At 48.0% G+C, this 12663-nt stretch overlaps 1 protein-coding gene across 1 annotated transcript; it reads right to left on the reverse strand.

Annotated features, from left to right (window-relative positions):
* Window positions 1-376: 376 nt before the first annotated feature.
* ALDH2 (aldehyde dehydrogenase 2 family member) lies at window positions 377-11439 on the reverse strand. Its single transcript, XM_026114636.2, has 13 exons — window positions 11273-11439; window positions 9959-10063; window positions 8154-8294; window positions 7298-7377; window positions 6437-6548; window positions 5340-5468; window positions 4691-4804; window positions 4203-4305; window positions 3283-3467; window positions 2761-2925; window positions 2374-2531; window positions 1468-1582; window positions 377-921 (listed from the first exon to the last, which is right to left on the reverse strand). The coding sequence occupies exons 1-13, from the start codon at window positions 11417-11419 to the stop codon at window positions 889-891; spliced, it is 1587 nt and encodes a 528-aa protein (XP_025970421.2). The 5' UTR covers window positions 11420-11439; the 3' UTR covers window positions 377-888.
* Window positions 11440-12663: the final 1224 nt, after the last annotated feature.

Below are 12663 nucleotides of genomic sequence, written 5' to 3' on the forward strand. Positions count from 1 at the left end.
CTTGGGGGCCAGGGAGAGGAGAGCAAGCCCAAAGTAGCCTCTCCTACCCTGTCACCCCAGCGTCCTTCAGGAGTGAAGGAGGACACCGCGCCCTCATAGCATACCTCTAGCCCTCCTGATGGGACAATAAAGCACTTAAGTGTTGGCATTTCAGGACTTAATCTAATTACTGCAAGATAAAAGTGACTCCCACCGCAGCTCCATCGCTCCATCATGCCTTCTGAAACGCACTCACCAAGGCACAGAAAGCCAGTGAAAACCTTAAAAGTTGCTTGAGTCCATAGCATTGATGGGTGGAAGAAAACACGAACGTGCCCATATACTTGAGTTTCTGCTTAGTGCACAGACAAAAACTGCAACAAAATTTAAGACTAGCTTTACTAAGACAAGAATGTTTATTATGAGTAGGTACAATGAGAGCGGGTACAAGCAGCTGGGAACAAACTTTGACCTCACAAATTCAAGTTGCGATGTTACCGTCCTGCTACGTTACACAACTGAGTCTCAGTTCATTTTCCTTACAGAAGAGGGATGTAGGTGTACAGGTTAAGGAGCAGCTGTTTGCTTATGCAGCTAGCTATGATGTTATTAAAAAGCCTCCTGCAGATTAGCCAAGCATTCCCGTGATTTCTTTAAAAAAAGCACACTCTTAGATACAGATGCAACAAGAATAGGTCAATTGACTGTATTTGGTATTTTAAAAGGTTAAAGCCAAGTAATGTTTTAAACAAAAGATCTTTCAGGCACCTTCTACAGAATCATTTCTTTAGAAGTTACATGTGGAGTTACATGTTCTCCACCTAAGTTTTGTGTGTTTTAAGAAGAGGTTTCCTTGCTTTGTATCTCATGAAGCTGCATAGATCAAACGCATGGAGAAGCTACTGTCTTTTACGAGTTTTTCTGTGGAATTTTGATTGTCACCTAGAAAAAAAATGTCACAAGTTAGTTTCCTCTAACTGGAGACAGGCCTCGCTTGTGAGCAGAGAGGCAGCAGCGTTACAATGCAGGGGAGGATCAGAAGCAGACGCCACTATAAACGCTGTTCCCTACAGCTGGTGCACTCCCAGCACACGCTCCTTAGGGCGGAGTTCTGTTCTCCACACAATGAATTCACAAAGGATCAATGCACTTGTATTCTTTACAATAAGAAACAGCTAAACTGATCGCTTGAAGACAGTGCCAAGTGGTGCAGACAACTGGTAGCTAAGACCCTTAAGTTTTATTCCAGCTGTGGTATTAGGTCACATATCCTTATTTTCCTCAGCAGTATGAAACAAGACGAGCTTTCTGTTTTCATACAGTTACATGGAGTTTTGTTTGCAGTTACTTTAGAAGTGCGGCTCCAAATTTGTTTCAAGCATTACAAAGAAGAAATGCAACTCTCAAGCCAGCTTATACCAACAGGCTCGTACGCAATTTGGTAGTACATGAGAAGGTGGGGAAGTATTCAGATACATGGATACTCACATTTTTCACCTCTAGGTATGCATCCAGACCATATTCTCCCAGCTCTCGCCCGTTCCCAGATGCCTTGTAACCACCAAATGGGGCTTGTGCACCAAACACGTCATAACAATTTACCCTGAAAAGGAAACGGTGTTAAGCATCTATAGTTTCAGAACTGCTTAATGGAAAAGGCTCAGCAAACAGACATCTCAGCTGTTTACAACAGAGGGGCAACTGAATTTCTAGGCTGGATTTCCACATCTGTTAGATCTCTAAGGCAACAGAGTTAATCAGGAATACTGGACCCTCAGTCAGGACAAAAAAGTTTCCTGATGGTCAATCAGGAAACAAAAGATCATGAAACTAATTCATATCTCTCATACCATAGGACCAAGTGTCCAGGTTGCCACTCACACCTCCTTTTAAGGACAGATATGAAGCACCTACTTCACTTAGTACCACTGAAGTTTACTTAGTACCATTTAAAAAAAAAAACAGTGAAATACTGATCTCCAAAACTGCACATTCTAGAACAGTAAACTGGTGTTCAAAGTACTGCCTTTGGCATAGTCTTCAACACACAGTAACATCAATTGTAGCAGCCAAAATTGCACAGACACGCTCGTGATCTAATCATTACTGGCACTCAAAGCCTAGTAGTAGTTGCTGCCTTGGCAAACTCTGTTACTGGAATTTTTTTCCCATCCCATTCATTAATTCCCAATGGTCTCATGGAAGCTTAATATACCTAAATTTTACCAAAAGTTGTCATTAAAATTCAAGGTCTGACAGTATATTCAGTGAAGTACAGGTAAAATTGGATCCGAAGAAAAGACAAGCTATAAAAGAGTAAGCTTGAATGAGAAATCACAGCATACAGGAAAGCTTCTGGCAGTTTAGAGAGAAGGAGGAAGTGTCAAGGCTCACCAAACTGTTCCAGCTCGCAGTGCCTGAGACACGTAGTTTGCTTTGTCAAGATCTTTTGTAAAGACTGCCGCTGCTAGACCGTACTTGGAGTCATTTGCTCTCTCAACTACTTCCTCAATTGTTCTGAACTTCAGGATCTGCATGACTGGCCCAAATATCTAAAAAATACAAACAGATCACATGAAAATCTGTGTAAATTGATCCTAGGGCAGGCTGTGGTTGATGCTGGAGTTATGTGTGTATGTTAGAAGTTACATAAGAGGTCAAATTCGAAGCTTGCAGCTCATGAATGTCTAGTACTTATAGACCTGTTTCTTTTTGCATCAGAGGGGGCAAAATGACAAAGAAGTGAGAAGCTGACAGATGGAAAGGTGCTGCAGGTCTCACCTCCTCTCTGGCAATCGTCATGTTGTCCTGCACGTCTCCAAAGACAGTTGGCTGGATGAAATAGCCTTTGTCTGCAGCAGGATTGCCACCACATAGCAGTTTGGCTCCTTCACGCTTCCCAGTACTAATGTAACCAAGGATCTTCTTAAACTGCTCCTCATCTACCTAGAAGCCATTAAAACAGACAGATGAGCTTGATTTCTCCTGAGGGTAAAAGAGAATTCTACTGCAACGTGCTCTGCATGCGACTGTGCTCTGTCAACTCCTTGTTTAGATAAAACTGCCAGCACAGCTTCAAAGGGAGATGATAATTTTTAAATACTAGTTTCAAGCGGAGGTTTTGGAAAAATCAGAATGGCTAATTAACTAATCCATTCTGCATAAGCAAGGGGACAATGGGCACAGTTCAAAAGAGATTAATCAGGAGACTGAATGAAACCTTTCAATCTACCTGTTGATGCACAACTATTCCAGATTAGGACTATTTCATGAACTAACAGTTAAGAGATTTCCTGCTCTCACCTGAGGTCCCTGCTCAGTTTTAAAGTCAAATGGATTTCCGACCACCCGGGACTTGGCTCTCTCAACACTCCTCTCCACAAACTCATGATATATATCTTCCTGGACATATGTTCGGGATCCAGCACAGCAGCACTGCCCTTGGTTGAAGAAGAGGGCAAAATGGGCCTGCTCCACAGCCCAGTCCACTAAGATCGGGGAGAGAAAAGAAAATAAGTAAATAAATGCAACAAAACCAACCAGAGTCAACAAGTGGCTTCTTTTGAACAATTATCATGCCAACTACTGGAACATTGGTGATACAAAGTCCTTTCAGCTGACAGCCATTTTCCATGCTTTGATAGGACCCAAGTTACGTATAGGTTTAGTACAAAGATCCATATGAACAACCTATATTAGAGAAAAAAAAAATCTGAACTGAGGCAGATTGCAGTTTCCATTTGAAATTATCAGATATTAAGGACATGTTTTTTTGGACCTAGTAGAGTTTCCTTCCTTACTGCCTTTTAAAAGCATGTATCTTGCTTTATCAAGACCAAAAGTGTGTTTATATACAAGAGAGAGAACTAGAACTTGATAATACTAGAAAAGAGTGGGAACAAGATGTACGAACTAAGAGAAAGAAAGAAAGAAAGAAAAAGAAAAAACAGAAAAGAGGAGGCTGAAGGAAAATACTGAAACAATTCTTATTTGTTGATAACTGAACTTTTTCACACTACTGGGAAAGAAGTGGGAGTGAAGAAGCGTTGATACACGAATGTGGCAGCTACAGCAGGAGGCACGGGGAGTGTTTTGGGTGAGGACAGTCAGGTGGTGTCAGAGCTGGAGACTCTCATGACACGGGAGAGGTTTCCCCTCAAGCTTTGCTGGCAGAAAGCCAAAGTAAGAGGTACAGATCAAATATTAAGCTAGCTGGTGCTTACTGTCCGCATCAGACATGATTATATTTGGACTCTTTCCTCCAAGCTCCAGTGTCACCCTCTTTAGGTTACTCTCTGCTGCAGCCTTCTGGATCAGATGCCCAACCTGCACCAGGAGAAGAACACGTATTAGAAGCTGAACTCCTATGTACTGCAACAACTAGCAGTGCAGTTGGTTTTAGATCTCAGTCAGCAGTTTAATAATAATCCCTTCACTGTCAGGGCTTTAGGGAAACAACTGAAGTCTGCCCAGAGATTCACTTATAATACGGAGCAGCTGAAGGGAAACAATAAGAAGTGCTCTAAAGAAAGCACCTCAGAAGAGTCTTACGTAAAGTAAAAATAAACGTCACACCCTGAAGCCAGCTTTATTTTTTTTAAAGGAACCTGTAGAAGGCAAGGCACCTCTAGTGTTTTGTACAAAAGAGATATTACAACAATGAGATATTCTTTATGTCCCCAAGAGCTTAAAGGTTAAGGCAGTCCATTACCTCCGTGGAGCCGGTGAAGGCCACTTTGTCGACCTCCATATGGGAAGAGATGGCAGCCCCTGCAGTGGGCCCGTAGCCAGGAATGATGTTAACCACGCCGGGTGGGAATCCAGCCTGCCAGTTCGCAGCAGGAGAGAGCAATGTTATTCTCTTTACAAACCAAAGGTTACACCTACCCTGACCTGCTAGTGATGCTTCAAAATGCTGCCCACAAAGAACGGAGCCTTTTCTACCTCACTTCCATTTCCCAGGTCCTTAGCTTTAAGGTTTAGTTTGCAAGGATGTGGACACATCTTCTTCTCCCCCCCTACCCCAAATTTAGTTTGGAGCTACATCTGTTAGCTCTCTCCTCACCCTGAAGCATAGCATTCCTCTAGGTAGAGTCTAATCACTCGGCCAGATTTGTTATGTCTTCGAACCTCAAAGAGTCCTTCCCTAACTGGGAGTGACATCTTCTGCATATGCACGTAAAAAGACAAGGAGTGTTTTGCTAAATCAAATGCTAAGATATACAAGACAATCTATTCTTTCTTCAGATCTGACAACCCTTCTCTGTTCCCGTCACATGCAGTCACCAGTTTGGTTGCATCACACTGCAATCCAGCAGTGATAGTGAGGCAGCTGCTTGGAAAACAGCTCTTTCTCTCACCTCTTTGACCAGGCTGGCTACATAGAGAGCACTCAGGGGTGTTTGCTCCGCCACTTTCATCACGACCACATTCCCAGTAGCCAGGGCAGGCCCAAGTTTCCATGCTTGCATCAACAGTGGGAAGTTCCACTGAAAAACAAGGAGGTATTTGCTGGTCCGAACTTGCAAGTTTTCTGTTAATCAGTAAGTAACCAGTGAGCTTCATTCAAATCTGCTGCAGCACCTATGGAACCAGTCTTTGATCCTTTCCTAACTGTTCTTCAACACGTTTGGTTCCTTTTTAAGCACTGCCTTCTGTTTGTCCAGGAAAACTGTAATCTGAAGGCTGACGTCTCTCAGTAACACCTCAAAAAAAACACTTTTCTGGAATTAACTTTCACTGTCAGTTTAGCCAATAAATGCTGTTCTGATCTTTTGAACTGTTTTGAAAGAAAGCCTATTTATAGGGAGAGTACGGCTCACAGATAGGCATCGATTCCAAAACGAGGCATTTACTTTCAATTCTTGCTTAATGCAAATATAAAAACATGCAAATACATTACACAATAACCAGAATCTGGGTACTCCTCTAAACAGGTAATACTATCCATGGATCATTGTATAATGTGGCTTTGTTGTTAATAAACCACCTTGCTATGCTTTTTACCTTCACGGAAATAAGATCAGGCACATACACTGAGTTTTCCACACTAGTTCTTTATTTCCTCCTCATGAAGAATTTTGTTTTTAATGCTAAATGCTCATTTAAGTAGTAATTTAAAATTTAACTATGATTCCTGCTAATGATTTGATGACCAAACTGCAGGATTTGAGATGTTTGTGGTAGCAGGATAACTCCCACAAAGATGTTTAAATTCTACTTTTTTTGCACACAAATACAAAAAAACCCCCAAACTCACAGACCACAAAATCAACAAGTTAGTTCTGCGCAGCCAGAGCAAAGTAACAGCCCTTCCAGCTGGTGCAAGCACAGCTTGCTTTCCCACTGGAAGCAAGCAGTACTTGGCAATGGATAATATCTTGCAGTTTAAGACAGCCCTTTATGGCAACACTGAATTCCTGAAATACTGCAGGAACTACTGATACATTTTACTCACTGGGATTATCTGTCCACAGACTCCCACTGGCTCGTGCCTTGTGTAACAGAAGAAATCTCCGTCTAAAGGGATGGTTTTTCCATGAAACTTATCAGACCAGCCTGCAAAATATCTGGCAACAGTAACATTTTAGTCACTGAATTTAGAATAACAAGTCTCCTGCCACCGGAAAATAAGAGAGAGTTCCTTCAGCTATTTGCTTCCCTCGCTTTTTCAGTCACTTCTTAAAATACATACTGATACAAATATTTCCCAAGCAGGTGATTTTAAGAACAGACAGGAAATGCAAACATTTGTTTCCTGCACTTGGCAGTGCCTTGCAAAACATGCATTCCCTCACGCTGTGGTGCAACATACATCACCGCCATTTGTATAGGCCCTATATATAGTGAGAAACATACAGACATTGGAGGGCAGGCAGGAGCATCCAGTGAAATGGATGAATGTTTTTGATAATTCCCACCCAACCCAACCACAAACTGGGTCCAGTCAGACCAGTGTGACCTGCTATGTTCTGGTATGATCTTTAATATCTGTTGGGGACCTACAAGCAGAGATTTAAGTCACATCAACATCTTTCAGTGATGTGTTCCCCTCCAGGCAGGCCCATTCCAGAGTCCCCCGTGAAGGACCTTGACTGCACAGGTTTAAACACATAAAGAGCTGCTGGCTCAGGGGCAGATTTTACCCTGCTGTGGGCCAGATACAAGCAAGAGATCAGACGCAGCCCTGTCAGCCACAGTGCTTCAGTCAGAGGCATCTGTTTTCCGCATGTGCAGATGTTCGACTACTGTAGGCCAGCTGAACACAAGCTTAGGGAATGAAGTGTCACGGTGCTGTCGGTGTGGCCTCGATGCCTACCTGAGACATTTGACTACCATGTCCAAATCCACCAAGTAGGCAACAGAGTACGGTTTGCCATTATCCAGCGTTTCCAGCGCCTACAAAGGACAGTGAGATTGCTTGAAGAGGAGGTGGGGAAAGGAAAGTCATGCATACAGGTTTAGATCCAACCCTCGGTTAGATCTTTGGATCAGTTCTGCATGTTGGCCTTTGTGCTAACTTTCAGCTTCCCAAAAATACTTCCCCATCCTTTGTAGCCCTCTGAAAAACCTTGGAGCTGCCTTATTTGAGAAATAGAACAGAGTAAACAGATGCTCTCTCTCCTTTCCTGGGGCACAGTATATGAACCCTTGGTTTCTAATGATACAGGAGGAAGTTTTCAAACTGAACCAAACTACTAGTGAACGACAGCACTGGCTGAGTCTGTTCTTCAGGCTGGAAGAAATGATTTAGTTGTAGGACACACTCACGTTTAGAATTGCAGAAAGATTTAGATTGGAAGGGACTGCTGGATATCAACTAGTCCAAGCTCCTGCTAAAGCAGAGCCAATTTCAAAGGTAGATGAGGTTGCTCAGGGCCTCATCCAGCCGACTTCTGAAAATCTCCAGTGTTTTCATACCCCAAAGGCCTATGACAGTTTGCATACGAGTCACAAGATCTGCCTTCTTTCCCACTTCAAGCATCTTTTGACGCTGACAGCCAAGGGCACACAGTGTTCCCTGATATACGGCCTTATCTTCCATGGCCTCTGCTCATGTACGCTGTGGATAGAAATCCCAAAACCCCCCCACAGGAGCAAACCACCCATCTCTGCCTCCCCGCACCCAAAGTTAGGGACTGTCGCAGAGCACAGCCACCAAGTGCGATACGCACCGCCAGGTAAGCCCGGTCTCTCTCAATCAGGTCAGCAAGGCGATTCAGCAGCTTCCCCCGGTGAGAAGCATCCATCCTTCTCCAAGGCGAGCCCAGCTGGAAAGCTGCCTTGGCTGCCTTGACAGCCTTGTCCACATCTGCCTGCGAGGAGTCCAGACAAGGAGGGTGAGGAAAGAGCAGCCAACCCCCGCACGCACCCGAGGAGTTAGCAGCTCAGCAGAAAGGACCCTGCTCTCATGGGCCAACCTGGCTAGCCAGGGGCAATGGGAGCAAGAGAGAGCGGTGCAAACTGACAGATACCTCCAAGCTCCCAACCAGAAGAAATGGGGTAACCTGCAAAACCAGCCACAACACTGCTCTCTTGGCCTCTTCAAGATCTCTGCAGCACGCTGGCCAAAGAAGCCAGTAGGCAGCCTAAGCTAAAAGCTGGGAGTTGTCAGTAATGTCTCAGATTAAAAAAATAATCAAAAAAACTTGTCTGTCAAAAGACAGCTGAAGCCTTCCCTGGACTCTGGAAGAAAGCAGCCTCCAGCCAGACGGCACAACTCGGTGCTGGCACCAGCCTTTTCTAGGGTAAGGACTTGCAGCTTTGCTGGCGGCTGACCCAGTGCAAGACACGCATCGCTCCCGGACCAGGAGAGGTCTCGGGCTGCGGCACCTGGAGCACTTGCCCCAGCATCACCGGCTTGGTGCTCCAGGGGAAAAGCACGCCGAGGCGCACGGAAACAAATGGCTGCAGCAGCTGTGCAACCACCACCACCGCGTGTGCTTACACTCTGTGTTATTTCAGCTATGTGGAGTGCAAATATCTTCAAGTTATTTCCGCAGTGCCATCTGCGGGGTTAATACTTGTATCCTCGAACAAGGCAACGCAAAAGCTGTAGAGGTCTGCTTTGATCCTATTTCAGGATTTCTTTGATTTCACCAGCAGACAGTCTAAAGGGTATTTTCACTTGATCAAATATCTCTAATCCAGCATTTTGTTCTGCCATGGCATTAACTTGTTTCTAGTGGGTTCACTGTTCTGGCTTGTTTTAACGGCTCTCGCCCAGACAAACCAGTCTCCCATGGCCGAACAAACAACGCAGGGTTTCTTTCACTCTCTGCTCCACTGGGGAACAGGGACAAGTTTCCAGACAGTAGCAGGAGCCCAAAACTGCTGGGAAAAAAACTCAGCTCTGCCACAGATCCCCAAAAGGGCCTTGGATAAGATACAAGGAAAATCTACTCCTCACTATCTCTCTTTCTTTTTTAATTTCCTTGGGCTGTGGACGGTCTCCCACGATGCGTGGACAGCAAAAGTCCAGGTGAATCCTGCTCTTCCGTTTCCTCCCCTCCGTGACTCGGGTTCACACACTCCGGCACAGCATCTGCCGGCCCGCAGAGGTGTCCTGCCTGCCCCAGCAACTTCCATCCACGATGCTCCCAAATCTCCAGGCACAGGCTCCACTTCACACCACACCTCTTCCTCTCCGCCCTCTCCAGTCCTGGCTCTGAAACCCTTCTGTCAGCCTGCCTGTGGCAAAGCCAAGGGGATTCTCACCACACCGGTACCGCAAAGCATAGCGGAGCTGCACTTCTTACCACCGGTGAGAAGCAAAGCCAGAGTGTTTCCAGGAGACCAGTAAGCAGGGAAAACAAGTGCAGCATTGGACATGGCATTTTTATAGGTCAGACACTTGATTACATGGCACTTTGTAGAAGAACACGCGAGCTAATCTCTCTCCTAAGTAAGTAGCTCTGCCATCCCTGCGTATCTGGCTTACACCGAAAACAGACTCCGATCTTGTCAAGACAACATTTACCTTATCGCCTTCGGCAACCTGGCAGATAACTTCTCCTGTTGCCGGATTGACAGAAGGGAAGGTTTTCTTACTGACTGCATCATGCCATTCATTATTTATAAAAATCTGCAATACAAAAAGCAAAGCAGCGTTAAGCCTTTGAGCCAGACCGAGGTGGAATCAGTAAGTGCTTTATATGTTTGATGGCACCCTAACAGGTTGTTCAGCTAGGGGGACTCCATGCCCAAGGACTCCAAAACTGTTCCCCAACATGAAGGAGATATTTTAGTCTAGAAGTACACAACACAAGACAAAGCCATGAAGTAATAATAGGAAATCACAGCTCAGCAAACAGCAAGGGAATTAGCAGTGGTTCCCATCTCACAAGGTCCTTCCAAGATGTGAAGGTCTAGCTGGAGCTGCACAGGGATGCCGGGATGCTCGGGAGACTGAAGGGCATAAAAATGCTTCATAATACAGTTGATTTTGTACATGGTATTGGAGCTTTTGCAGCATTTCTCTCACTAGCCAATTTTAGGCAACGTGCCTAACATTACTTCGTCCTGAAACAGAGTCAGAGACCAGGCACTAGCTTTTCAGCCACCCACTTTCCTTCTCAACAGGAGTGAACTTTTCCACACGTCGGGCCCGTAAGAAGCCGACAGCGTCAGTGCGAAGATCGCGGTGCTGGCTGCGGACTGGCCGGCTCTCCGCGATCCCTCAGCCAGCCACCGATTTCCTGCAAACAGCGAGGGGAAGGAGTGGCTCGGCGGTCTGGAAGCGGAGCGCTAGCCCTCCACCGGGGCGTCACGCAGTGACGGAGCTGCGCTTTCCCCAGGACAAGGAGAGAACAATCTAATCTCTGCAGATAACCCCAGCCCAGCAAAGCAGGTTTCCCTGCGCTCCCGTGCCTGACGGCTCACGTAGTTTTTGCTTTTTGCTCTTTGCTCGTTTCTGCTGAGAGCAGCAGTTGGGCAACGCACAGCGCCAAGCCGATCGCACCAGGTCACACAACTTCTGCCTCCGACTGGCTGCTGCGCCCGGAATCGCTCTTCCAGCGGGAAGTTCCCAGAATACCAGGCTTTGGGCCGAAACGCTCCGGCCACCCCAGGGCCCGCCGGGTCGAAACACTCAGGCTCCCCGGGTGCCCAGCTCGGGCGTCCTGCGCCGGCCTGGGGCTGGCAGCCCGCGGCCCCTCGCCGCCCCCGGGAGCGCACAGCCCCTGGGGGCTGCGGAGCCTCCCTGCCCCGTATCCCCGCGCTGCAGCGACCGCTGCCACTGCCGGAAAGGCTGCGGGAGCGAGCGGGACCCGCTCCCGGCGCGGCTCGGCCCTACCTTGGTGCAGGCGATCTCGGGCCGCGGGTTGGGCGCGGGGATGGCGGAGGCGGCGGCCGAGAGCGGAGCGCTGAGCCGGGCCGGGCCGCCGCCGAGCCGGGCCGGGCCGCGGCAGAGCCGGGCGCTGCGCACCGCCGCCCGCAACATGCTGCGCTGCGCCGGGCCGCGGCGGCGGGCGCCTCCCCCGGCTCCGCGGCGGCGGCGGGGCGGGCTCCTCCCCCGGGGCGGCGCGGAGCCGCGGTTCGGCTCGGCTCGGCTCGGTTTGGCACGGCTCGGTTTGGCACGGCTCGGATCAAAGCTTAGCATGACCCGTTTTGACCCGCTCAGCTCAGCCCGGCCACACTCAGTTTGATCGGGCCTGGCTTGGTTAAGCTCGGCTTGGTTGGGCCTGGCTTGGTTGGGCCTGGCTTGGTTGAGCCAGGCTCCACTCAGACTGGCACGGCTCGGTTGGGCTTGGCACAGCTGGGCTCGGCACAGTACAGCTCGGCTTGGCACAGCGCAGTGCAGCCCCCAGGCCGGCCGGGCTCGGTGCCCACGGGACAGCCGTGCCCACGCGTGCAGCCGGTTCGGCTCCCTGATCCGGCAGGCGCTGGCTGGGCAGCGATGCCGCGCGGTGACACCTCTGCGAGGTTTGGGGCCAGCCGCAGCCCCGGGACTGCCCAGCCCGGCACGGGGCCAGAGCCCAGCTCAGCCCGGAGATCGGGGCAGAGCCGAGAGCTGCATCCACGGCCCGCCCAGGACAACACCGCCGGGACATGTGCGTGCCGGTGATAACCCTGGTGTCTGGCACGGGCGCTGCCTGGGCTCCCCAAGCAGGGAACTTCGTGTAGTCACCGAGGAAATAAGGCAGAGGGAGACCAGAAACATCCCTACTGCTTCAGTTAACTTTACGGGGAAGGTGTGACAGCTTGGTTGGCTTATGTGATAAACAGCCCTGGGATCCCTGGCTACCCAAACCTGCTGCCGTTAACACGCACACAGAATCTAAAAAAGAAGCTTCTGCGTGTAGAGGAAGTGAAGCAAAGCCAGCGAGTTACCCTCACAACAGGAACTTTACTTGCTGCCTGCAAATTAGGGGCTTTGCAAGATCCTTCCAACAGTGCCTAAAGGCCTTTTCTGCTTGCTTGCTTAAGATGGCTTGCACAACTTGAGCATGTCTAACATGACAGTGAATAAGGTGTATTTTAAAGTTATCATTGTCATCGCTAAGGAAACTGCAGACCAAAAAGACTAAAAGAATATTTAACATCCAAAATAAACTTGTGGTAATTACCTTCTGACAGCATTTCTTTGACTCCTTTAAGACCGCTGCTGAGGGGTCTGTGAGCGGTAGCTGGGGGTTGGTGGCTCTGATTTATTAAAGGGGACAGAAGAATCGTACATTTTTTCAA

The sequence above is a fragment of the Dromaius novaehollandiae genome, chromosome 17, assembly GCF_036370855.1.
Source record: "Dromaius novaehollandiae isolate bDroNov1 chromosome 17, bDroNov1.hap1, whole genome shotgun sequence".
Taxonomy (NCBI): domain Eukaryota; kingdom Metazoa; phylum Chordata; class Aves; order Casuariiformes; family Dromaiidae; genus Dromaius; species Dromaius novaehollandiae.

Coding starts and splice junctions, on each gene's coding strand:
- ALDH2 (XM_026114636.2), bottom strand. CDS start 11,419: ATGTTGCGGGCGGCGGTGCGCAGCGCCCGGCTCTGCCGCGGCCCGGCC. Junction 2,532..2,760: donor TGACGATTGCCAGAGAGGAG/GTGAGACCTGCA, acceptor TGTATTTTTTAG/ATATTTGGGCCAGTCATGCA. Junction 1,583..2,373: donor CTGCGAGCTGGAACAGTTTG/GTGAGCCTTGAC, acceptor TTTCCTTTTCAG/GGTAAATTGTTATGACGTGT.